General features: G+C 35.7%; 2 protein-coding genes across 2 annotated transcripts; both read left to right on the forward strand.

Annotated features, from left to right (window-relative positions):
• Window positions 1-6,498: 6,498 nt before the first annotated feature.
• Window positions 6,499-11,620, forward strand: LOC125179494 (orexin receptor type 2-like). Its single transcript, XM_047885493.1, has 2 exons — window positions 6,499-7,123; window positions 11,459-11,620. Exons 1-2 carry the CDS (start codon window positions 6,668-6,670, stop codon window positions 11,618-11,620), a joined length of 618 nt encoding a protein of 205 aa, XP_047741449.1. The 5' UTR covers window positions 6,499-6,667.
• A 97-nt stretch (window positions 11,621-11,717) lies between these two features.
• On the forward strand, window positions 11,718-26,149 carry LOC108675569. Its single transcript, XM_047885496.1, has 4 exons — window positions 11,718-11,741; window positions 21,682-21,761; window positions 25,226-25,400; window positions 26,130-26,149. Exons 1-4 carry the CDS (start codon window positions 11,723-11,725, stop codon window positions 26,147-26,149), a joined length of 294 nt encoding a protein of 97 aa, XP_047741452.1. The 5' UTR covers window positions 11,718-11,722.
• Window positions 26,150-26,182: the final 33 nt, after the last annotated feature.

The raw sequence follows: 26,182 nt of genomic DNA on the forward strand, positions 1-26,182 counted from the left end.
CAAAATTTCTATCCTCAAAATGATTCCCACTATCGATTCCCGTTATGACTCATTCCGTAGATTTACAAATAAGTAAAAAGTCTCCTATTCTAATGATGATTCATGTGCTTTTTCATGTATTGTGAAACTATGAACTGGAATCTTGAAATATTCCAGTTCTATATACCAAATCCTGTTCATATGCTTTTTTTCCAGTCAAAAGCATAGGACGGTTTTTATGCTTAATTCCGGTAATAATTCGTTTATGTTATGCGCACTTATATGCTATACGCACTGACATGTTATACTCACTAATAAATTATATGCAAAAATTTGGTATACGCACTGATATGTTCTCAGACATTCAGCTTTGGTTCATTATTTTCACTGAGATTTTCATTCCATGAAATCATATCCGACTGTGTGGGCCACGCAAAAGCCAAGTAACAGTAATCTCAATAGCTAATTCAACCTCATGAATCTATTCACAATCCAACTTTGACTTTAGTTCTCTTCTAATTCGGCCACCGTTCCCGCATTATCAATCCCGAATCCATGTCCGAAACGTGGCATGAGGTTGACTTCATTCCGACATTCAGGGAATGAACGAAATCAGATGTGGTGATGCCACTCCACGGAAGCATGTTGCCGGAGTTCATTTTTATTTACCATATAAGAAGAATTTATTGCTGCAATAGCAATAAATTCCCTGGATATGTAATCCAGGGAAACGAAGGTGTTGGAAAATCTACAACAATAAAATTTAAGAAACCTTATCAAGTTAACTTTAAATTGCACAAAGTGTTAAGTGACGCATCTTTAATTTCAATTCGAAAGTAAGGTATACAAAAAAGAAATATTATTATTACAACTAACTTTTTATTAACATAATCTACAGCACATTTTGAGCGCGATGACGGTGGAAGGCAGAAACAGATTTTTAACATCAAAGCTAAACATTTCTCAGAAAAAGAGTCGGGAAAAAATCTTGAGGCACCTTGATGACTTTCCAATGTGCTTGAAAGTCGGCAGAGGAATATAAAAAGTTATCATATGAAAGAGACATTATTAACGGTTTGGGCGCATCACAAGCATTATCTCGGATGTGAATTGCACTGCTTGTTCAAAATTATCTCCGGGTTATCGCTGGCCAACTGAAGCCAGCTGATAAATTTTATCAGCTCGGCCACTGATAATACGTCCGAAATGTTCACCTGTACAAAAAATACAACTCTTTGTGACGTCATGCTTCTGTTTCCTTTTTAATTTTAATTCATGAAAGCCACATTGAACAAAAGCTGAACTGCTTATTCTAAAGATATGTTGTTTTGAAGCCCTAGCCCCTTCTGACTTCGAATTCGGAAGCTGAATAACAAAGATGAGCTACAACTGCGTTCAGCGTGTATAAAAACTTTGATATGCCTATTGATATTTTTAGCCCAATCTCTTCTCTCTTATCTCAATCCTTTTCTATCCCTCGCCTCATTCAAAATTCCTTAAGAAAATTTTTTTAGGAAACTTTTTACCAAATGTTTCTTGTATACTCTAGCTCCATAGTTCGCAGATTGTAGTATTGTAAGCCCATTCCGTACTACTGACAGGCATGCAACCTTTCTTTAAGCCTAGTCATAGAATTAGAAGCACTTCGTCCTGTATGTCCCTGCGAGGTGGTCTGAGCTACTTAGGCTGCAGAGCACGACTCTAAGGTATGAGTTGGACGAGGTTAACTATTGCTTTCTATAATCGTTATTTGTGAAGGTTATATCGTGCTAATATAGTCAGATTATTTATTCATTGGTGTTAATTGTAAGTATTGTTGTCCGTCCTCTAGGGCACAGCGGAGTCCTTCTCCTCTCGCGACTCCTCTCATTACGTCGCTACTCTCATTATTGCTCTCAGATAACTCTTATGCACCACTCTTCTTAATAGTTAAGATAATTAGACTTGTAAAGATCTTTTGTTTATTGAACCTTGAGATAACAATCTCACACAGATGATATGGAATTATAGTGAGTAAAGAAATATTGTCGTCAAGACTAAAGCCAAATTAATCCTAAAAATCTGCAATCTACTTTGAACGAACATTATATATATTCTGGCCAGATGAATAAAGCAGACAAGAAATTCTTGGCCGAAAAACTTGGCGAACATTGTTTCCAAACCATCTTTGCAAACAATGTTTACAGACATTCTTCACAAATCATAGTGACAGACAGTCTAAATAGAAGATTTTTAAATAACGTCGATAAAAATTGTAAATAAATTTCCTCTTTAACTCTGTCACTAAACATTTATGACGAACATCATTTGAGAACTTTTCTTAACTTTTCAACCCCTTCACAACTTCAACGTAGCATTCAATTTCAGCTTCCCACGCAGGCGCGAAGACTCTCGCCTAGACGTGAGGCGAATTTTTTCAATAAATTTTCTAGAACGAACTCGAAAGAAGCCACTCATCCATTCCGATGAAACTGAAATTGTTTTATTAAACTTGCAGAGTAAAGCCATACCGTGTATCTTGTTGGTAATTGCACAATCCGAATAACTTCAATCTATTTTCGGTTCTGAACAAGCACATAAATGGGTTTTCTAGTTTGAAGTTTCTACAAGCACATAAAGCTGGCTTTCAAGCTGCGATTGTCGAGAATTTTGAATGACGTCGCCGAATAATTTGACAAGGAGTATCTGCTTACCCATTAATTTTAAATATTTCAGAAATTTATTAATCATTCATTAAAAATTCATTAAGTTGTTTCATATAGTTTGTTTCATAAGAGTGTACACAACATACGTAATGCAAGAACGGTTTCCAAGCGTATGGTTGCAGTGTCAGAACGATTATATGACAAAACAACAACTTAGATGTAAGTAAATTTCGATTAGGGGCGCTTATTGTAGCTTGAATTATTTTCTCTTCAAGTGATGATGCAGAGCCGACTCATCACACCAGCCACTGTTACTTCACTTCAGAAAAGTTTCATCACATCAGCCAACAGAATTACTTCACATGTCATCACACTTGCGGGCGTTGTCACCATAACGTAATTTGAATGTGGAGTTTTATTTGTGGCCGATGGAAATTGAATGAAGTTGCGGGCATTGCCCGTAGCAATTACAGAGTTTACGAGGCTTGTTCACTCTGATGTGTTGGTGGTTTATTTTTGGGATTTGTATAGGATTTATTATTGGGAAATTTTATAGGCAACAGTAATTCGTTAGGAGTAAATTGGCTGTATTGAATCCCTACCTCGGGAATAATTCTTTTAAACGGTAAATGGTTTCCTTGTATGGAAGTTTATTCTAAATGTTGGGGCTGAGTTTTTTCCGAAGTACGCAATTAAAAAAATGAATTATTAAATGGGTGCCATCGGAATAGCTTTATTTGGAATTTAATTGGGAAATAAATTTTCGAAAGTGAACAATTTCGTCCTTATGATTGCGAAAAAATTCTAATCAAGAGTTTCAAATTTAATTTTTGATTATGTTTTCGGTCAGAACAAATCTTTGTAGAAATCTTTTTTCATTATTCATAACAGAAAAAGCGGCTACTGTACATACAAGAAAAATAATAAAATGATAAACAGACCGTAAGTTTTGTGAATTTTTTTTCTGGAAACGATGTAATTAAAGTGACATTTTCGCCAATACAATCCGTTCCCTAACACCCTCTTACACCCCCTAACACCCTCTTACACCCCCTAACACCCTCTTACACCCCCTAACATCACTCCCTCTACAACGTTACACTTGGCATTTCATCTTCCTTGCAAGATATTTTCTCCGAGTTTACCTTCAACTTGGCAGTCTGAAGTTTTTCGATCGTAAATTGATAAGTCTTAATTAATATTACAGAGATAGAATTGAATTCCATTAAGGATTCGTATTTCACGAGTGCAAGTAATCTAAATTGCAATAAAGCTGGATCGACGAGATTCGGATTAGCATGCAAGCTTTACGATGTTTTTGCAAGAGCTGATGAAGGTCGAAGGAGTGAGCATGAAGTGCATGTTTGATAAATAGTGATGATGCTGATGTGTTGTGATCAATAATGATCGATGATTAGTACAAGTGGTGAGATAAATAATGATGAGCTTGACACTTTACGGATTAAGAAATAAGCCAATAACATGAATAAATTGAACAATAACTTGCTCCTAAAATAGGCTTGTTACCTGGCAGTTATTTTGTATAAACATGGCGTGTACATAGAAATGCAATTCGATACTGAAATGTATTTATTAAATTATTAATTGTGTTGAATTATTTATTACATCATTTATAACAGAGAATTTTATCAGATATTATTCTGCATGAAAATGTACGCTGGTTTAGGTTGTTATTCGAGTGTTGATTGCAACGCTTGCTGTTGGCTTGTTTGCTTGTGATATGAGTTTGTATTTCTTGTGTGTCTTAAGGCTCGTGTGTGTTTGTGAATTAATGTATTAATTGGTGTGTTTCCGGATTTTGGAGTGGAGTTAGTGTGAACTAACTAACTGTGCTAATTCCTGTGTAGAATGGTTTTGTGACGGGGATCCGGTCTTTCAGCGATGGTTATAAGTTTGTTGTGGTGTCGAGTTATTTGTAATGATAATGAAGGTGTTTTTATATTTCTAATTTATCTAAAGGGTTCATTCTTTAGATAAATTAATTGAGAGTTATTGCATGTCTGAAGCATCTCAAACATTGAGTGGTTGCCGTTATCTTAACGTTGTGTTCCGTTGCATTACTTTCGTTCATTATTAAAAATGATTGCAAAATTTTCCATTCAACGCTAATGTGAAGAAAATATTTATGTTACCAATGCTCGTTTTCAAATATTAAATATTTCGTCTTGCAACATTACATGAGAATAATTTATTGCAACAAACTATGCACGATTGAACTCTTCAAATCATAAAGTGTCCCAGATTTTCTGTTTCGTGTATAAAAGGATTGATCGTAATAGCAATTTAATATAATCCTTTCTAAGCTTTCATTTCAACAGCAACAAAAATAAATATTTGTCAGGTTAGGAGTGGCATTTAAAGTAATTTTTTGAATAAATTTCTATGCATGGCTAGTGAACAGCTGTTCGATTAACATCGTGGTAATAAATGTTCAAGAAACGAGCATATCAATGAATTTTCAGCATGGAAACTCTGTTGTTTGCGTCGTGATTAAACGATAAAGTATTTTGTAAAAAAAGTAAAAATTATGGATAAAAATGTTCAAAACATTAAAAAAAATAAAGTAACAATTCATGCAACAATTGGAGAAAAAATATATATATTTTTTTTATATTTGATGAACATCTAGAATTGTAATGGAAACAAAATAGAAATGTGATCACTATCATGAATAAACATATTTGACATTCCTAAAAATATAATCCTGACTCTAAGATTCGTGTATTGCTCTAGGGGTGAAAAATAAATGACGAGTCGCCTTGAATTTAATATTAAATGAACGGATAACTTTTCTTGCTATTTGATCTTTCACAAAATTTGCATCTCCAAAGTAAACTTAGTCAAAGAACATGAAAAGGTAATTTGTTTTTTTGCCATCTTTTATCATAGGTAAAGATAAAATAATAATTTATTCTGACATAATCAAGTCAAAAACTCTCAAATGACTCAGTATAACAATGAGCGGACAATGTGATACCATTTCGTGCATTTATTTTTCAGAGACGAGCTCCGTTTTTTTTCAAAATATCGAAAAAATATCACACACACACAGTGTGTGTGATTTTCAAAAAAAAAATCTTGAGTACAATACGAGATGTTTTTAAGTAAAATTCTAGGAAGCTTCTCATACTTTATAAGTCTTGCGACTATCTCATAAATATGTATATATAAATCTAATATAATAATTTTCCTGCAACGGCATTTGATTTCAGCCCACATAATATCAGTGATAACGCATACAGTGAGAGAAGTTTCTCATCAATAAAAATATTCCTTAAGTAACATTGCTACTGATATATTGCTCAGAATATAGCTTTCATTATTTATACTAAATTCGATAAGTACAAACTATACAATTTTTGTGCTATGTAGCTACCGATTTTTTAATATGATTTGAAGCGTCAACATATAAATTGTAAACATTAATTTTTTGTCATTGATAAAAAGCTGAGTTAGTTGTTTTGCATTCATTTAAATTTAGACTGGATTCTAAGGAAATTTTTATTTGTATAAAACCCCCCTAATAATAGCTAATTTTTTATTGAAAGCAGACTGCGTGAAAATATTCTTCTCATGTTAGATTTGCAAAGCGTTATTACATATCATGCATATTATTCACTTCGATGAAACTAACTGCCAATAATTGGTCATTAAATGCATATTGTTCATATTTGCTTTGCGTAGATACACCGTTCATTACTAGTTCAAAACATTTATAATTTCAAGTGAAATAAAGAGAACATAAAAGTAGGTACCGGTCTTCGAAGCTATTAAACTTTTTTCTAAATTTTAATGCATGATTTACTTTCCAAAACATGATCCATGCTTTGAAAATAATTGAATTTTCTTTTTCAGAGCTTAGTGGAAGGATGCAGAACTTAGGGTTATCAAGCTACAGCTTCGCTATCAAAATACTGCATTGATTGACAATCAAAGATACCACCTCCGAATCTCAATTGTTAATAATTGATTCAACATGGGATTAAAAAAATGAAAATTTTTTGGAATCTGGGCATAATAAAATGGAAACCGCAGCACATTTAGCCGCCGTAATTAACATCACAAAAAGAGCAACAATGGCACCACCTACATCAATGCTATCAGATAACATCAACGCTGATGTAGTAGATATAGATGCAGTAATCAGTAACAACTGCACCATCTCGTCTTGCAACGATAGCCGAGACGACTATTATATCGACAGCATCCATGACTACGTCTTCCCACAAACCCCAGAGTGGATCTTGATAGCCATTAACGCAATGGTCTTGGTCATCGGACTCCTGGGCAACTTTCTTGTCTGCTATGTTGTGTACCGCAACATCTCCATGCAAAATGTTACAAACATCTTTATTGTCAATCTCGCAGTCGCGGATTTTTGCGTTCTACTGATTTGTCTTCCGCCGACCGTGGTCTGGGATGTCACGGAGACTTGGTTCTTCGGGACCATCATGTGCAAGCTTACGCTCTACTTCCAGGTGAGAAATGCCTTTATTTTTATAATTAATACCAATTCAGAACAAACATTTCGTATATTTTACATGCATGCGACTTTATTAGATTACGTTTTGTTGGTATACAATTATAAATATGGTACAGTGCTATATGAAGCACTAGTTAGAAATATCACCGAATTTTTTGTTCAATAAATTATTCTTTCATCATCCCATTATAATTATGGCGCATTTGCCACCTACTTTGATGAAAGCGGCGGTAGAAAATTTTTGCAAGCGGTAATTAAGCATACTTGATATGTTATCGTATTTTTAAGGGAGGAAATTTCGTTCATTTAGGTTGCGTATAGATTGCCAGGTTAATATTTTTCAACTTGTTCATGTATTCGATGTAAGGAGTGAAGTGTCGAGAAAATATTCAAGTGGTGTATGGTAAATACTTTCGCAAACGCTCAGGTAATTTAAATGAATTTTGGTAGTTTAGAATTCAAGTCAATGAATATCTTCATTATGATTACAGATTTACCTTCATTTAAATAGGATTTTTTTTCACCCCACAAAACACCGAGTTCGTATTTGCCTTGCTGTAATCAATACAAGGTTAATGCTATTATTTGTGTCCTTATTTTCAATCACAAATGAAGTTCTAGTTTTCTTAATTCTCTTTTTAAATGAAAAATGCGCTTATTAATCGTCGCATTTGTGTAGAAGGATCGTGTTTTACTTGCTCCTTTCAATATCAGGGAAGTGATAATTTAACTGCTGATATCTACTTTAATTCTGAATTAAAATATATATTTAAAAAAATTGCTGCTTACTTTAATTAAAACTGATTAATTAGTAATTAACATAGTTTGAAGTTTCCTATTTAATTACCCAAATTTAGACGAGAACTATGAGTAGTCATCCTTCCCCCAATTACGACGAACTGCAATCCACGACTAGTCGTATTTTTCCTGTGTTTATCTAACCTGACTACATTGTTCGTAAGGTCAGAATTATTCAGACTTGGAACAGGCCCCATCTTGACCGACTCAGCGGGTAATCCGAGGGCAATTTCTTCACGGACAACTAATGAAATCCAAACAACCTGGGATATAGCGGGGCATGAGCAGGAAGGTTTAGCTCAAAGACAGGCAGGGGCGAAGGATGTTCGTGTGTTTAAGAATATCTATAAGGATAACATTATAGGAACGTTAAAAGGGTAGGATCGAGGTAAGAAGAAACTTTGAACCATAATGCTACCATACTTTAGTCCAGATAAACTTTAAGGAAATAAATTTAATCAATGTTAACGTCTTTTAAGCAGCTTGAAGCCCTCACTTTGGAGAGCCATTGACACACTGTACTTACGGTATACCGCGCATCGAATCTAGATGTGCGGAAAAAAACTAAACGGATTCTAGCTCATCCAAATGGAAGAAGTCTTTCCAAGGACGTGAACCCTGAAACAAACAATTGTGTTTTAAAATTTAAGACAAGTGAATCAGGATCACACTCCAATTTCATCATATAGTGATAGAAATGCGATTTATTTTTAACAAAATCATCGATCGTGTTTGTACTGTGGACATTTACACCCACCGAAAAAAATTATGTACAAGCATTTTTTTACATCAATTTTGAAATTACGCCTGGATATCTTCTCTATTCCTACATGTTAGTCATGACTTATAACACCCGCTCATTGAAATAGATATTAGATGACCTAAAAACAAAAAAATCGTATAAAACGGTGTTTTTGCAAACTCGCAAAATCCGCACAACAGCAAATCCAAAGTCATGTTTCTAATTTGGTGTAGCTTCAGACTAGACTAGACTAGAAGGCAGGAAGACAGCATCTAGCGAGCACGATTATACATCACTTCTTGGCGATTGGAGTACAGCTTCATACTCGCAGCAGTCACCTGATCGTAATGCCACACACACGACCATCCATCAAATCATTCAGGAAAATGTTTCTCAACTTTACAAAATTATGAACCTAGTTAGAATGAATCAATTCAGACAATGACAATGTCTGAATTGAATTGAATGTATTAATTATATGAATTGAATGTGGACAATGAATTTCTCTTGCTTGAAGAGTGTATTAGATTCAATGTAGCACCAAACATTGCTGTAAGATTTCTCATATTTTTCCGCTGATTTCTCAAAGTTTGGGGCGTTTTGCCGTACTAGAGAAATCTCTTACACTTCAGATGAGCCATAGTTTTTTCTCGTTATCCAACTCAGAGGAATTTTTCATGTTTTTTCTAGTTCGAAAAATAAACGTGAATAGTACATATATTATTAGTATTTTACTTCATATTATAGTGTAACTATTTGACCCATAGCTTTATGCCGTGCTTTCATTTAAAAATTTTTTTTTATATCAACCAATCCCCTTCGACGGAAAAGATTTCCCATGCATTTTCGGGCTTGTCATAACGACGATAATGTCAACACAAATACAAAACATTATTCGACCACAAGCAGATATTTATTTGAGTATTCACGCTCGTTGCCCTCACCTGCGATACGTGACATGCGCGTCACCTGCGGCTGACAGACTCTCTACCCTCGAACAAATATTTTGCCCTCAGTCTGCCACCAGCAGATATAAGCACAGAACATTTTCATAGCCAGGATTTGTAAGGGCAGGATTGCAGAATGGTTTATATCGTGAAATTATTATTTATTACTTTTTTTATTCAATTTTAACCTTATTAAATGATAAATGCAAATTCAGTGATATATGACAATAGAGATATCTATTTCGTCGGAAGATTAATATGAAACAAATGATCATAATTTACATTAAACTACGTTTATGTGTTAGCCGAATTATTTGTGGACGAGAAACATCAGCAAAGTTGATAATAATATTTATACCCTCTGCCCGTCAAAGAAAGTTTAAATTGAAAAAAAATATTCACATCTTTTCTCTTCCGAAATTCTGTAGTGTCAAAACCCAGCAAAACAGTAAGAATAATATAACATGTTATTTTTCTGCAAATCTAACTGCGTTTCCCAATTTCTTAGCTCGACAGCAGCCTTGTACGCAAATTAGAATTAAAAATAAAGAAAAGTGAATCCAGAATGTAAGTTTTTCATGTTGGTCTTGGTGCTACCGGAACACCCTAAACCAAAGCCCAAAATCATTTACAAATACATGCAAAATTCTTCGGATTTTGCTACAGTTTCCACGTTCTTGAAATGTTGTGCGAAATCCTAGCCTGAAACTCTTGGTGAAGACAAGAAAGAAATATGCACAAAATATTTCACTGAGAGAATGAGATTTTCCTGTCTCGTATAATGTGCAAGACCGAAAAATTAAGTTCAAAATAAATAATTCAAAAAATTTACAGAAATTCCAGTAGTAAACTCTCATTTTCACTCCCCAAAACTTGCTAAGCAAAAGCCGCGCAGGCTAATTAAAGTCAAAAGAAAGTTTCGGAACCGAATGAATTTTCCTGAAACATGAATGATCGAAGTCCCAGACTCAAATTAAAGTACAAAAAATGAGGGAAATTTAGAGGGTTCTTCGTGCCCAGGCTGACAAGTCGAGGGGTAATGTCATTTGTCGGTCCTCGATGGACGCCGACGCGCCGTCCTAACGCGATAGACTTTTGCGGATTTCCCTCTAGATCTTCACTATCATTTCCACAGAGCCTAGTTCAACGAAACCATTTAGATCAATTGCGGATCTCCCTCTAGATCCTCGCGATCATTTCCACAATTTCCATCTTGAATTATTTTGTGTATCAAATCCTCCAATATAGTCCAGATAGCTTAGAATTCTTATTTTAATTTGAAGTTCAATTATGCTTTGATAGTTAAACCATTTTTCGTATTAATGTTATTTTCGTATTAACTCCACATGAGAAAATAACCTTTTACCCGGCATGAAAAGTTTACACATTTTGTACATTTTTTTTTATTTTGTCTATCCTCATTTTCAGTAGCATCGGGTGCGTATCCCGCCTATTTTGAATATAATTATTGTGTCTTTTGTCACAGTCGAGGTATACAGTACAGTGTACTGTACGCTACGGTATACACTTCAAAGTGTCATTAATACAGTATAGAGGAGATTAAAGTATGTTGTGTATCATATTTATCTCTAAATATCCTGGGGCCATACTTTCAAAAATCGCTAAGTGAACGTAAGTACTTACACTCTATTTTCTTGTCCATGATTGGTGGATTTTGCTTAAAAGGCCGACAAGGATTGGTTCATGAACATACGATCTCTTAACTCTTTTAAATATAGGCCCTGTACTTTTTACAGACAGTGTCAGTGTCAGTACTGACGCTGGCAGAGTAAAGTAAGTTGTGTATAATATTTAACTCCAAGTATCCTGTACTTTTTAACAGACAGTGTCAGTGTCAGTGTCAGTGCTGACGCTAGCAGCGCTCAGTGTGGACCGCTGGTATGCAGTGTGCCGGCCGCTGCAGTGTCAAGCCACTCCACGACGCGCGAAGACATACACGCTTATCATCTGGATGATAGCGCTGCTAATCGGTGGGTATCATTAGCTTATCATCTGGATGATAGCGCTGCTAATCGGTGGCTATCATTAGCTTATCATCTGGATGATAGCGCTGCTAATCGGTGGGGATCATTAGATTATCATCTGGATGATAGCGCTGCTAATCGGTAAGTATCATTAGCTTAATGAGTCTTTGGTATAGCAAGACATGGGTATGATGATGAGTCATTGCAATGACTAGTCATAGGCGTGAAGTTTCGTTGGTATGACTAGTCGAAGACATAACAAGGCATTAAATGCTGGGCTATGGTATAACTATACTATTTAAGAGTTACATATCTTCATTCCGAAAAAAATATTCGAATACGGAATTTTTGTTCTACTTTATTATTTAACAGATTTTTCGTAAAACAAACGCGAGTTACTAAAAATAAATTCATTTTTATTCTAAACATCTTTAAGCTTAGTTTTTCCATGTAGTTATGGAGCAGAGCCTTAAAATGTCCGTAACGAAGAGTTTTGTACAATGAGGCCTCACCGGTAATAAACCATAAACAATGGGAACAAATTTGTCATAAAATATCATTGTACACTAGGCGTCAAGGTAAATTAAAATTCTTCTTGGATTTCTAGCGCGCGACATAAAGAGTTGTGTACTGTAAGTATATTAGGAAAAAGGTTCTTAATTAGCGAACACGCACTTAACGTTTACTTCGGGTCACTGGCAAGCCAACTGACTGAACAAAACGCACCACGCTGTGTATTGCTGTTGAATTATGACAAGGCACATTATGGAAGAGTGGTATAGCGTCAACCGTGTTTTAGCGCATTTTATCATTTATAGAAAAAATATAACTCGGTACTCACTGCAGTGAGTGACAGAGAGCGCATTTTCTCGTCGACGGAAACGTGAAGTCACGAACGGACGGACATACAGACAGACGGACGGACATGGCGAATACAATACGGTATTTTTTCCAGAAATGAGAAAATGTGCTATTATGCTCATGTCCGTCCGTCCATCCGTGACTTCACGTGGCTGAGAAAATGCGCTCTCTGTCACTCACTGCAGTGAGTACTGAGTTATATTTTTAATTACTTCAACATTAATCATTATAGCTTTGAGGACTAAATGCTCTCAAAACTGCACTAAGGAATAAAACCTTCACCGTCATGAAAAATTGGACGACGAAAATTTTTGATGCAGGAAACACTTTCCAACCGGCAGCAAAATTCTCGATACTGACGATATTATTCTAATAATTATTAATGATATTCATTAATTTCACTTGGAAGAGAAAACTAATCCCTCAATAAAGACTATATAAATAGTTCATACACCCATAAAACTCCTATAACTATTTGCTTTAATTGTGCTGTCCAATATCGCCTTCTGCAAAGAATTGCCAAATATTTACTTTAGAAGAAACATTAGCATTAATCGATAACCAGAACCGAAAATGTATTCAATGTAAACGATTTCAAATATCATTAAAATGTTGAGTCATAAAAGTCTGTAATCATAAATATCACACAGAACTGGTGATTCATGTCTATAATTTACAGGATATTAATCAATAATGCTTGCTCAACATCCGTCATGGACATCGTACAGGACGCGAGGTGCTCCACTCACCGCCTACACCGCAACTTTAATATGAACGTCCTAGGCTCGGGTCAGGGCTCTATTTCGAGGTCCCCGCAAGGCTTTCATGCACTAATTTGATGACAGCCGCGACCTCATGACAGATTCTGCCACATTGTGGCTGCTGCCACCATGCACTGAATTGCCGCATAGGCCTACTGGTCGTGAGTCCACATGTCCCTCATCGCAAAAAAACGTATACAGCCTCCCCGATGACATCGTTGGATCTCCGAGTATGAACGCGTTCAAGAACAGACTAGATAAAGCTATGGAAAAATATATGCTCAGACTTGAAATGCTTAGCACCATATCGAACCCGGTGGAAATCTAGTGGCTATTTAAAACTATCGTCAGTCATAAAAAAAATCCGGTCAAATGACTCGATTTTAGATCTTCTGTGAACAAGGTACGAAAAGGAAAAGAATCGGCGACAGGCCACATCAGGCCTACACTTCAGCGCCGACATCACTAAATTTTATGTTAATTATGTTATGACGCAACGTGGCTACTTGCCACAATTTTGCGCCTCACTAAACGAAGCCTAAATTAATTAGCGTCGCCCCATACACAGCTGCTTCTCTGAAACCACAACATTTATTTGGTTCATTTTATAGATAAATAGATAATAGGAATTATTTCATGTAAAGAAGTACCCTAACAAAATTTAGAGCCGTCCCAGCTTCTGGTATTCCAAATCAGAAGCTGCCGCGTCTGTAAATTTTCACTGGGTTATAATTTAATAATGTAACAGTTTTCTATACCGACATCTAAGGAGTGGCACCTGAAACTTTCTTGGCTAAAAATTATGATAAATTTATTGCTGGCCATCCGTTATCCGTGCATTGACATGCATATTTGTACCCTGGATGCTCCTCATTAAATCCAGCCCACTGGCTGTTTGTTAGTCATCGCTTGTGAGCAACTAGTTAAATATCGCCTTCTGGATAAAGCTTGATTAGAAATATTAATTCATATTATGTATTTATTCTCGGCGATGACATATTGGCAGCTCGAGCAAAATACAGACATTAAATTAACAATTTCCCCTTGGGGCGTGTTTGGAATATCGTTCAATGCCATCCCTGCAGCGTTCATTTGATCTCATACCCTAACAAAATTTAGAGTCGACCCAGCTTCTGGTAATCCAAATTAGAAGCTACCGCGACTGTAAATTTTCACTGGGTAAAGCCTCATATCGTAGCAGTTATCATTGGTGGTAATATATGATCAAAACCTCAATGATGATTGGACGATGTGACTTTTTATTGCGATGTAATGGTGATATTTTGTTTGACCACGTTTGTTTTTGTTTGACCACGTTTGTTTCATGTGTCTCGCGCATCGTTTTTATACAAGAATCGTGGCATGGTTATCGAGTCTTTAAAATAATGCTGCTTAAACGTCATGTTACTAATAATGATATTTTAAATTAAACTACAATTTAAGAGCATCAATTATATAATTTATAGCTCGCCGGTCATTATTTAATTAATTTGATTTGTATGTTGCAACATCGCTGTTGAGAGGATATATGTAGCCATGAGGAGGTTTCATGAATTTACAGCTCTTCTTTAAAATATAATGATGCAAAAGTGTATAAGCAAATATTTGTACCCATTTTTCTTATAACTTCATTAAATGGAACGTTTTCACGTATTCTGGAGCGAGCATTTCATGTTTAGTTGATATATTTAAATTTGTTTTGGTTTTTAAACTGAGGCTGCTTACGAAAACATTACTTTTTTGTAATGAAGCATTTGAATGAAAAGCCTCCTCGCTTCCCAAATGTACGTCTCAAACTTGAGGAATTTGATGAATTTCAATGAGGATTTAGACAACTTTTGGACAACACCCCCGCTCAGATGCTGAGTGCAGCTGCTGTATGGGAGCAGTCGGTCTGCCAGAGTTCAGAGGCCAAATTTTAATTTATAAAATTCCTCATCTAAATTCATATGAATACATCAAAGAACATTCGCTAAGGAATTATTCATATGCTTAATGTAAATGTAGAGTTATATCCGTCGTGGGGAACTTAGCAACACAAATGTCATATCTCTATCAACAATCAAAATAGAATTTAAAAATTAATTAATTAATAATATGATAATTCTTCATAATATAGTTCATTCTTTATCCATATTAAAATTTAGACATATACATGTGAAAGATACATATGGTATATGGAAAGATATATAATGTTTATGTCTATATATATATATAACTTATTCAAGATGCTTGTAAACAAGCAACCGATGAGGGTTTGAACGCTCTGTGTCAAGCGCCACTCAATTAAATCGCACGTGTAAATCAAACGAAAAAGCTCGGGAGCCAAATTGCTGCGCTAGAGGCCAGAGTTACGCACTCTTCATCTTTTGGAAGTGCTTGATGGAATACATTATGACTGAATGTTTCAGGACAATGGGAACAGTAAATTGACATAGATTCTTCAATGTGACCCGGAGCTCAAGTATTGTTTAAATGTGCCATGCTTAATTAACTCATTTGCACTATTAATACACGTAACATAAAAGCCAAAGTATCATCTATAGGAGCCATGCTTAATAAAAATGTGTTTTTTTTTCATCGCTCAAAGCACACATGTCTGGTACACAGAAATTTAGTGATGCGAGCAGACCTGATCTCGAGAGAAGGGGAAATTTTTAAACTTGCAGAGATAAATTGTCTAGTTTTATAGAGAAAAGTACGAATTTATGTTTCCTCGCTTGGAGTTGTTTTGTATCTTGGAGACCTCGATCAGGGCTCATTTTCTCTGTCACTTGTCCTATTGCAATCCTCATAGCTGCATCCATAGCAAGGATAATATATGAAATATTTATGTGATAATCCATAAGGACTCAATTTTTAAGTAGTTTTCTTATGTAGTTTTCTTATTTCTTATTTTTAAGTAGTTTTCTCTGTCACTTGTCCTATTGCTATCCTTATAGCTGCATCATAAGAAGGATAATACTATTAATATGGAAATTATCCATAACAGAAATAACGGAAATTTCGTTATGGAAATTTCATTTCAAATTTGAATCTCAGTTTGAATTTCCATAGATCTTTTAATATTGAACCGAAAAATTTTCCACGCAAAACCATATATAGTAAGGAAAAATTAAAAGGCTAAGTATATATGGCGCACAGTAAACATTAATTGATATATATTCGTAATTTCAAGTTTAACATATTACCATAATTTCATATCATATTTGAAGTTATGATATAAAATAAAGCTAGGCTTAGAGAAGGGAAGTTAGATAGCTGCTCTGAAGAAGTAATCATGCCAGGATTAAGGCATGCCGGCCAGCTCTTGTAAACTTGTTGGGATTAACATCGCTCAAGTTCATGATTCGTTCCTAGGGAAGTTCATGAATGTTATGAATAGAATAAAAATTTCTGTCGTTAATTTAAGTTTAAGTGATGGCACAAAGCAAGATTTTAATACAAAATTTAAGTTCATTTGAGACACGCTTTCACGGAAAAAAACTTGCTCTTTTCCTCATTTTTGCTGGGTTCATAAACATATATAAGGAATTTCAATCAGTGATTAATAACCATTGTAAATGAACTTTTAAAACATTACATCACATTGGTGATGTAGGTAGTCTAAACGTTGTCAGGAAATGAGACAGTTTCCTCGTTAATCCAAGGGATCAATTAGCAAAGATAATTATATATTGTGAGATCAGTTCTCTGGGACATAATTAATCCTTATTTCGGAGAGTCTATCTTATTGTCAATTACGAGTTACTCAGCATGCGTAACTAATCAGCGAGACATGAAGTAATTAAAGACCAATAACTGAGATGCTCCCTAAAGGGCAAAAATTAGTTATAATCAAGTGCTTAAATGTGTCAATGAGTTAAGGGAGTGAATGATTTAATTAACCCATGTAATGTTGCATTTACTCAATACCTATAATACTGACTAAATGATTATGAAACTTTAATAAAAATCTTCTCAAAAATAAATTATAATATAATATAATATAATAATAAAATTTAAAGAAGTCATAAATAATCAGTAATTGAGGTTCTCATTTAAAAATACATGAAGTTATACATATAACAAAAATAAATTATAATATAATATAATATAATATAATATAATATTATATTATAATATATTATATTATATTAATAACCTTATGTCAAAGGCGTTTGAGATTTCCCTGCCACGTACCAATCAGCAGATGTATTCCAAGTGAACCTTAACCTGAAGATCATCCATTTAAGGCAGCGAAAAGAACACGAGTATTTTGATGTGGTTCCGACCCTCGGTTGGAACCATTCTTTCTGCCTCGTTTGTGAGGGTCGAGAGGGCAGTTGGTCAGAGCTTCCCTCTGACTGCCCTCAACCCGTATGCTGTCACCTGCAATAGTCTGATGTGTTACGACCAGTATATCTAACGGCACTAAAAATATTCTAATATATTTTTTAAAATATTCTAATTGAGCGGTATAGATATACTTCGACGTTGCATATACTTACGTATTAAATATACTTCAACTTTACATTTTCATTATTCAATGGTGCAAAAAATAGTCGAATGTTGCATCTAATGAATATGAACTAATTATGCTTATTTTTTTTTAATTGTTTCTAGATAATATGAAATAAACATTCATAACTACCTCTTTCATTCAGACAATATATTGATAATAGTTAGCATAAATAATTAAGATCATTGTTTTTTAATTTTCTTTTCTCAATCTTTAGAATTAAGGAATTCGACATTTTTACTATCAAAATAAAAATATAACTTTCAATTATATTTTCACACCTTTATTCTACTAGCGTTTTCAGGCCTCCAGCACAATCGCGATCTTCATACACAGGCGAAAACTTTCCCGGCCTGCGTTGTAAAGCAAACCTAGTAGCGCGCTTTCCTTAAGTTTACTGGAATTTATTAAACATTTTCGAGCGTCGCAGCGGCTGTAGCCACATCCGCACACCAAGCACGCACTCTACGCAATTAGGAGGCGCCTTTGATGTGCGACGCCTGGATACGATGTACGCGACCACGGATGTTAACAAAAAAATACGAAGAATTTTTAGCGCACTTTCTCATTTATGGAAAAAATGCACTTATGTGATCGCCATGTCCGTCCGTCCGTCCGTCTGTCCGTCTGTCCGTGACTTCATGTTTTCGTCGACGAGAAAATGCGCTCTCTGTGACTTACTGCAGTGAGTACTGAGTTATATTTTTTTTCATTTCGACATAACATGAATGATTAATTTTCGTCATTTGTAAACAAATGTTCACTCTGGCTGGTCGAAAAATACTGGCATCAAGAAACTCTGACTGACTTATGGAAATCTCTCTGCTTCAGATCTCATATTAGTGACCGTATCAACATTCAAATGAGTGTCCGGATCTGAGTGGAAAATATTGTAATTTCATTTTCGTATGAGACACTTACACCATTTATGGCACTTGAACAACTCCCGATCATATGAAAATTGTAAAAATGGTAAAAGATAATCTACTTATGAAATTATCTGTAATCATACTGAAACATCTTGCAATGAATTTGAAATGTTTGAATTAATGTTGATGAAGTTTAATGCCTGAGCGCGATTCGGTGCTCATGTGTCTAAAACTTCCTCCATGCGATTTTTCTGTAGACATTCATTTGAATTTTATTGGTATGAATCATTTAGTTCTTACCAATGAAATTACAATTATTCATCAACCAATTTCCCATTCATTCATCATCGTAGCGGAAAGTTTAAGTATTACAATTAGTTGCTACATATTATTACATATTACAATTAGTTGCTCCTGAAACCTAGTTCATGAATTAATCGTTTAAAGAAATTATTTGTCGAGATATTTTTATATGATCTAAGTAAGGCAAATTGCGGGAAATTCTTTAGAATAAAAATTTGTGTGAAAATAAGGGAGTTTTTGAACAAAGGAAAGCTAGGGAAACTTGGAAAAGTTGGGGAAGTTTCCAAGGTAAAGTTAATTGAACTCGTATTGTTAGGGAATAGTATAAATTTGTTGATGTTTTATAGCAACAATTATTCCATTTTCATTTAAACCTTACCATTCCGCAATTTAGGTTTTGAATACTTTCAGTATTTTAGTCATTCATGTTTTAGACTTTAGCTGGAGTGGACCGTACAGCACAGCGCGTAACTAAACAGCACATGAAGTAAATGTGTGATAACTTTGTCTATTAAATAAGTACCAGCCTGCAAGACCATGCTTGAGTTACATCTGAGATAGTTCCCCAGCAGTATAATGTTAGAAATAAGGTGCATTAATATGCAATTTAGATTGCTGTTCTGATCGAATGTTCATCAATTACAGCCAACGGTTAAATTCCAGCCGCAAATCAGAGGTCATTAACCCGAAAAATGCCCCAAAGTAATCAACCTTACCTTAACTTAACTTCAACCCAGTGATGAGTCACCTATATTCTAATAAAATCACGTCAGTACTCACTGCAGTGAGTGACAGAGAGCGCATTTTCTCAAAATCGACGAAAACGTGAAGTCGCGGACGAACGGACATGACGAGCAAAATAGCGCCTTTTTTCCATAAATGAGAAAATGCGCAGAAAAATTACCTCTTGAAATATCCTAGCTCCTTTCATAATTACCGCGGGCCGCTTTTTTGTTGAAATTTCACAGGCAACGAACTTTGTTGCCCCAAAATCCGTTTATGTCAGTTGATGACGTCAAGATCCGACTAATTTAATGGAGGCTCTGGTGCCCCAGTGTCAGCTGTTGCGATGTAATAATGATTTTTTTGCCTCGAGATCACTTTGATAATATAATACAGACCCTTGTGCCTCAGAACTCGTTTAATTTATCTTACTGAGACCTGAAATGAAAATCAAGTGACCTACATTTTTAATATTTAAAATTAAATATAACTCTTCTAATTAAATCTCACAGCACTCACTATACCCTCACTATAATTCTCTAGAAAAATAAACAATTTATCCTAACCAAGTTAGTTAGTTAACAGTTAGTCAAATAATTGTACACTTCTTTTGAGATTTTCAGCATTACATTCTTCATTAAGTTATTTTTTATTACTATTATTCTACCATATTATTTCATTATTATTATTCTATTTTCCACTTAATTTAACGCCCTTCAATTAATTAACCGCTCCTAATATTACCTGCATGAAAAATCATAATATTACCTATATGATAAATATAATATAAAAACATAGAAAACAAACAACTCCATGTTTCCTCAAGCTGCCAATAAATACATAATGAGTTCGAGGTAGTCCACTTGCCTGACTTTTGTTTGTACGAAGCAATTATTAACTAATAAATCCTGTATGCAGGATATCAAACAGTATATTTTGCATGCACTGCTTGAAGTATTAATTAATAATGTATACGCAAGATACACAAAAAATCACAACATTTAGACTAACAAAAACTGTTCTCTTCAAACTTCAAAGAAATTATAAGCCAAGGCTAGGTGCAGAAAGTGGAAACGAGTAAATCTACTTTTTTTAAATGATTTTAGTAGACGACCAACGTAGGGTTCATGTTACTTATTTATTAATAAGAATATGGACACTCTAACTGGTCTGGTTAGTTCTGATTATTTGCGTGCCTAAAAAATCTTATTCTGCCATTTAATACTAAATATAGGCCTGATTTCTAAACGTAATATTGCTAGAATTACAAGGATACACCATACGCTCAGCTGTCACTGACACATAAGTCACATAAGTGACACTGACACATAAGTGACACTGACACATAAGTGTCAGAAGGATGATGGACAGAAGAACCTCTATAAGGTTCTTCTATCATAAAATCATAAAAAATCATAATAAAGTGCAGGTCATAAAGACTTCCATTGTCCACGAGACATAAAAATATAAAGTTTCTACGTTGGTTGCTTTAGGCATACGAATTTGGTTCAAAAGTAACACAATTTTTACTGACATAAATAACAGTAACATAATTCAAACGTAACAACCTCACAATCAATATATGCGTTTATTGATTAAAGAACAAACATCACTTGATTGCTTATATTGCAAGTTTTTCAAGAATTTAAAAGCAAAAAAAACTGGCAAAAATTCACCATTTCTTGTGATCAAAAACGTTTTGGAGTCCAGTTCCATCGTCAGTTCAAATACCTAAGACACAAGTACAAACAATTAGCAAACTAAAATTACATTGAATATATTAAAACATTTATGTTTTGATATCCTCAATGTGATTTGTGTTTTAGGTTTTGTACTGACGATGGGGCTGGACTCCGAAACGTTTTCTTTCATAGAAGATTGTCAATTTGTTGGCTATTTTCTTAGCTTTTAAATTCTTGATTTACGTATTTAAGTAGATTTATTGAATTTATTGAATTATTTGAATTGCGTATTGCAATTTTAGTGTGTGTAGTAAAATTTTAGTGGGTATCTTGAAATTTCAGTAGATGTATTAAGTGCATTCACCCGTCATCCACCCACAGACGTGCCAGAAGCAATTTACCTCCAGACCCGAGCCTTCAAGTATGAGAGTCCCAACGTGGATACCGTCTTCTTAACTCAGGTACGATAATTCTATCATACTTTTAACATTAAACTTATTTCTGAGTTATAAGTTATAATAGCAATATATATTATATGTTATTGCATTATTAAAGTCATAATTGTGATCTATATTATATATTATAACGAACTATAGTTATTATAGGTCGTTATAATAACGAACTTTTTGCTTGCTATAAGCTTTTTGTTCTCTCGTATGCATGCTTGTATATAACTTATTTACGTTGGCAAATCGCTTACTCGTAACATCAACGAATTAATATATTTTTATTATATGCGATTCATTTGAATGTTCTTGGTAAGTGTGGCTTTAAATATATTATCTCTAACATTACTCATTTATTGCATTGCACAAATTGGCAGACAAATCAAATACTTTCTATGAATACATAGGACGCATATATAATGCTCTCGCTTACGAATGTGATGGTATTTCTGATAAATAAATAATAATGCCAAAATAAATTTTTAATGGTGCCGTATATATTGAAATAACACTTTATCGATATTTAAAAGTGACATTTTGTTAAAATCGAACGCAAATTAGGAAACACTGGAAAATTAACGTAAACAATTTGAATGTTGCTCTGGGAAGTTCAAACTTTCATATATTTCTGCCAAACAAAAACGAGAATATTCACGGTATTTTTTAAGATTATCGAGCGCATTGAGAGAGACATTGGACAAGTATCAGTGCAACTTGTCGGATCATGAGTAAAAGTTTGAATATATTCACAAGTTAGACGAAATATCCATTGTTTTGCCAGCCGCCTGTTCTGTTGGGCAAGCGTCACAAGCACAGCGCTGTCCTAACTCACAAACACAACGCTGTTTTAACTCATAAGCACAGCGCTGTTTTCACCACCTCACAAGCACCTGTCTCTTATACACATCTAGATGTGTATAAGAGACAGGCACAGCACTGTTCTCACCACCGCACAAGCACAGCGCTGTTCTCACCACCTCACAAGCACAGCACTGTTCTCACCACCTCACAAGCACAGCACTGTTCTAACTCACAAGCACAGCGCTGTTCTCACCACCGCACAAGCACAGCACTGTTCTCACCACCTCACAAGCACAGCACTGTTCTCACCACCTCACAAGCACAGCGCTATTCTAACTCACAAGCACAGCGCTGATCTCACCACCGCACAAGCACAGCACTGTTCTAACTCACAAGCACAGCGCTGTTCTCACCACCTCACAAGCACAGCGCTGTTCTAACTCACAAGCACAGCGCTGTTCTCACCACCGCACAAGCACAGCGCTGTTCTCACCACCTAATAAGCACAGCACTGTTCTCACCACCTCACAAGCACAGCACTGTTCTAACCAACTCACAAGCACAGCACTGTTCTCACCACCTCACAAGCACAGCACTGTTCTCACCACCTCACAAGCACAGCACTGTTCTAACTCACAAGCACAGCACTGTTCTCACCACCTCACAAGCTAAGCACTGTTCTAACTCACAAGCACGGCGCCGTTCTAACCAACTCATAAGCACAGCGCTGTTCCGACAACCTCACAAGCGACCCTCACAAACGAACTCTCTCCTCCCCTCACAACCTCTCCATGGAATTCTTTCAGTTTTTGACACACAAGACATTCATCATTAGAAGGATAAGACAATGAACCTCATTTCGTCTCCACTCTCCAGCCATCCTGCCACTAATGGCATCGGGTTTTACTGTTTCCACAATTGAATTCAGTACGAATTGAATTCTGTCATTGGACATAACGAATCGGAACAACTTAATAGAAAACATATATTCGGAGACAGCCAGCAATGCCATCGTGGGCTACATTGTAGGAGCCATGAGTAAAACTTTTGACTCGAGTGAAACCGAAACCTGACTCTGCTTTATTAATTATTCTGCGAAAATCAAGAGATTTTCGATTCCTTTTCTCAAAAACTTCAGCTTGAATCAGTAAGGTGAAATTACTCTTGGCACTAATATTCTTATTCTACACTAAAGAAATGAATTCAATTTTGTATTCTTTTTCCCCGTACCTCACGTAGAGCAACTGCTGTCCGGGGTTCGGGTTATTCGATCCAATTAATGATTTTCTTAACGGATCTGGTCTTTTTTTCAACACGAACATATCACAACGCAAAATATCAGTTACAAACACGATAAAAACTATACATTTTCAATTTGCTTAGTATTTTACACTATTTTCCAGCAATAGTGTAAAATACTAAGCAATTCAGCACTTTCGATGATTAGGGAAATTTGTGTGCCCTCCCTCTTTGTAAGAACTTGTTGGAATCTTTCTCAAAGTTCGACGGTCAGAAGTTTCAGTGGAAGTGAAGAAAATTAATCTCGAGTGACATACGGGCCACGGCCAGTCAGATCCTGCTTAGTCTTCAGTAACTTGTCAGGACAAGCTTGGTCATGAGGCACATGTGCGTCACCTAGCAAGTCACTATTCCAGACTGACTTGCAGACAAGTGTTGGATGACACCGTCACTAATTTTTCGTCCAACGACGTTAGCGAAATCCCTCATAAAACCAAGCTCGAAACGAAGATGAAAAAGGCGAACCTTATTCATTTTCATCACAGAATTTTTCTTGACGCCGTGTTCGCTTATTGGAGACCGCGAGGTTCACATGAACTGTTTGTATAAATAAAAGTCTTCTGTAGTATAGACACTTTAAAAATTAAACCCATTAAGAAGTCTCTCTCATTAAGAAGTCTCATTAAGGAGTCTCTTATTTCTCTCCTGTCCTTCAGTGCCATAATAAACTCTGATCCTCACGACCCTACCCAACTTGGTTATAATTCTTTCAAAAACGATTTTACATATATACATCCAATTCAAAATACATCATTATTCTATACATTATACAAAAAAACAATTAAGCGTTGAATCGCATTAGTCATAATCCTAGCCCTCTTCATAGTCAGCCCAGTAGCTCATCAAGACCCCAGTCTTTCTGCTACTATATAGACCAGAAACCCGAGACCCTGAGAACTGCGCTGGCATAAGAAGGCGCTGGCATTGAGATCCTCACACAGAACAATTGTTGCTCATTGTTCTAATAGATCATAAAAGAAGATCGTTTAAATAAATGGACTCTTTGAATAGGCAGAAATGGAAGTCCGTCCTGCACCAACTGCAAGAATTTATGACGACTTATATTTCTAGATTTAATGAAATGCTTTCTCTTTTAGTACATAATATGTAAAAAAATAATAAAGTCTCATATATGAGGAATAATTCTGAAAGCACCATTTGCAGTTTTGGAATGTAAAAAATAAACTTGTACCTATTAGTGGCTAGCCTCTCAAATTTTATTTTTTACAGAAATGATTATCTGATTATATGACCTAATGATCATTATTATCTGAATGGTAAGCAGCTACCAATCTAGGAATAAGGAATTCAAGTTACTCATTTCGGAACATATCAATTTAAATGTTATATAAATATTAATTTTCTTAAATCGAGCTCAGTGCGCCCCAGCGTGGCCAGCAGCAGTGGACTTGTCCATCACGGTGGCCAAGTTCGTGCTGCTGTTCGTGGTGCCGCTGTCCTTCATGGCCGCCGCCTACGTCCAGATTGTGTCCATCCTCTGGCACCGACAGCTCCCAGGGCCACCCCCTGTCACCCATCATACCCCGACCATCGGTACGTCTGGTACAGTGGTTCCCAAACTTTTGCCCCCTTGTCTCCCCAGTGAATTTCCAGCCCCCCCCCCCCAACAGAAATAACGAAATAACAGAAACATTTGAATTCCTACCGCCCCCAGATTTTGAATATTTTAAAAAATTTACACTAGAGATCCAGGTAGGAGAGGTTGAAAAAACAAGATCTGGGTAGAAAAATCCATCGCCGGGAGTCGTGTGCTGCTCGTGTTGTGTACAAATCGTCAAACAAACGTTCGAACTTCTGACTTCGACTTCGGACTGCCGACCCATAAACCGCCCTCTTCTACCTTACCCATTTCCACCGCCCACTTTGGGAACCACTAGTCTGGTAACTCCAACCACTTTCTTCCCCGCGTACCTCCTTCGTTCTGTACCTTGCCCCAAAAGTCCCCAGTCATAGAGGTATCCTCCTCCTATGTTCCCGCAATCCCTCCACATCCTCCTTCCCGGCAGTTCCCATTAGCCTTAGGATACTAGCAGGAAAAGAGTAGGTAGAAGGTTCCTAGAGGTATGTTTCAGGTACAATAACAACGCTCCGTCCCTTCCCTCTCACAGAATAAATATAGAAGTTGTGGTAGTTCTGTGTACTAATAGTTAAGAATAGTAACTAATAATTCTTAATGACTGTCCTAACAGAAATGTTCTGAAAAGAATGGAACGGTAGGAGTTGTGAAATGTAGGTACACTAATAACCCCCTACTCCACCCAGAAGTGCCCCCTCAGCAGTAGCGGGGGCGGGTTGGGGGTGTAGGTACACTAATA

The sequence above is a fragment of the Hyalella azteca genome, unplaced genomic scaffold (genome assembly GCF_000764305.2).
Source record: "Hyalella azteca isolate HAZT.00-mixed unplaced genomic scaffold, Hazt_2.0.2 contig223, whole genome shotgun sequence".
NCBI lineage: Eukaryota > Metazoa > Arthropoda > Malacostraca > Amphipoda > Hyalellidae > Hyalella > Hyalella azteca.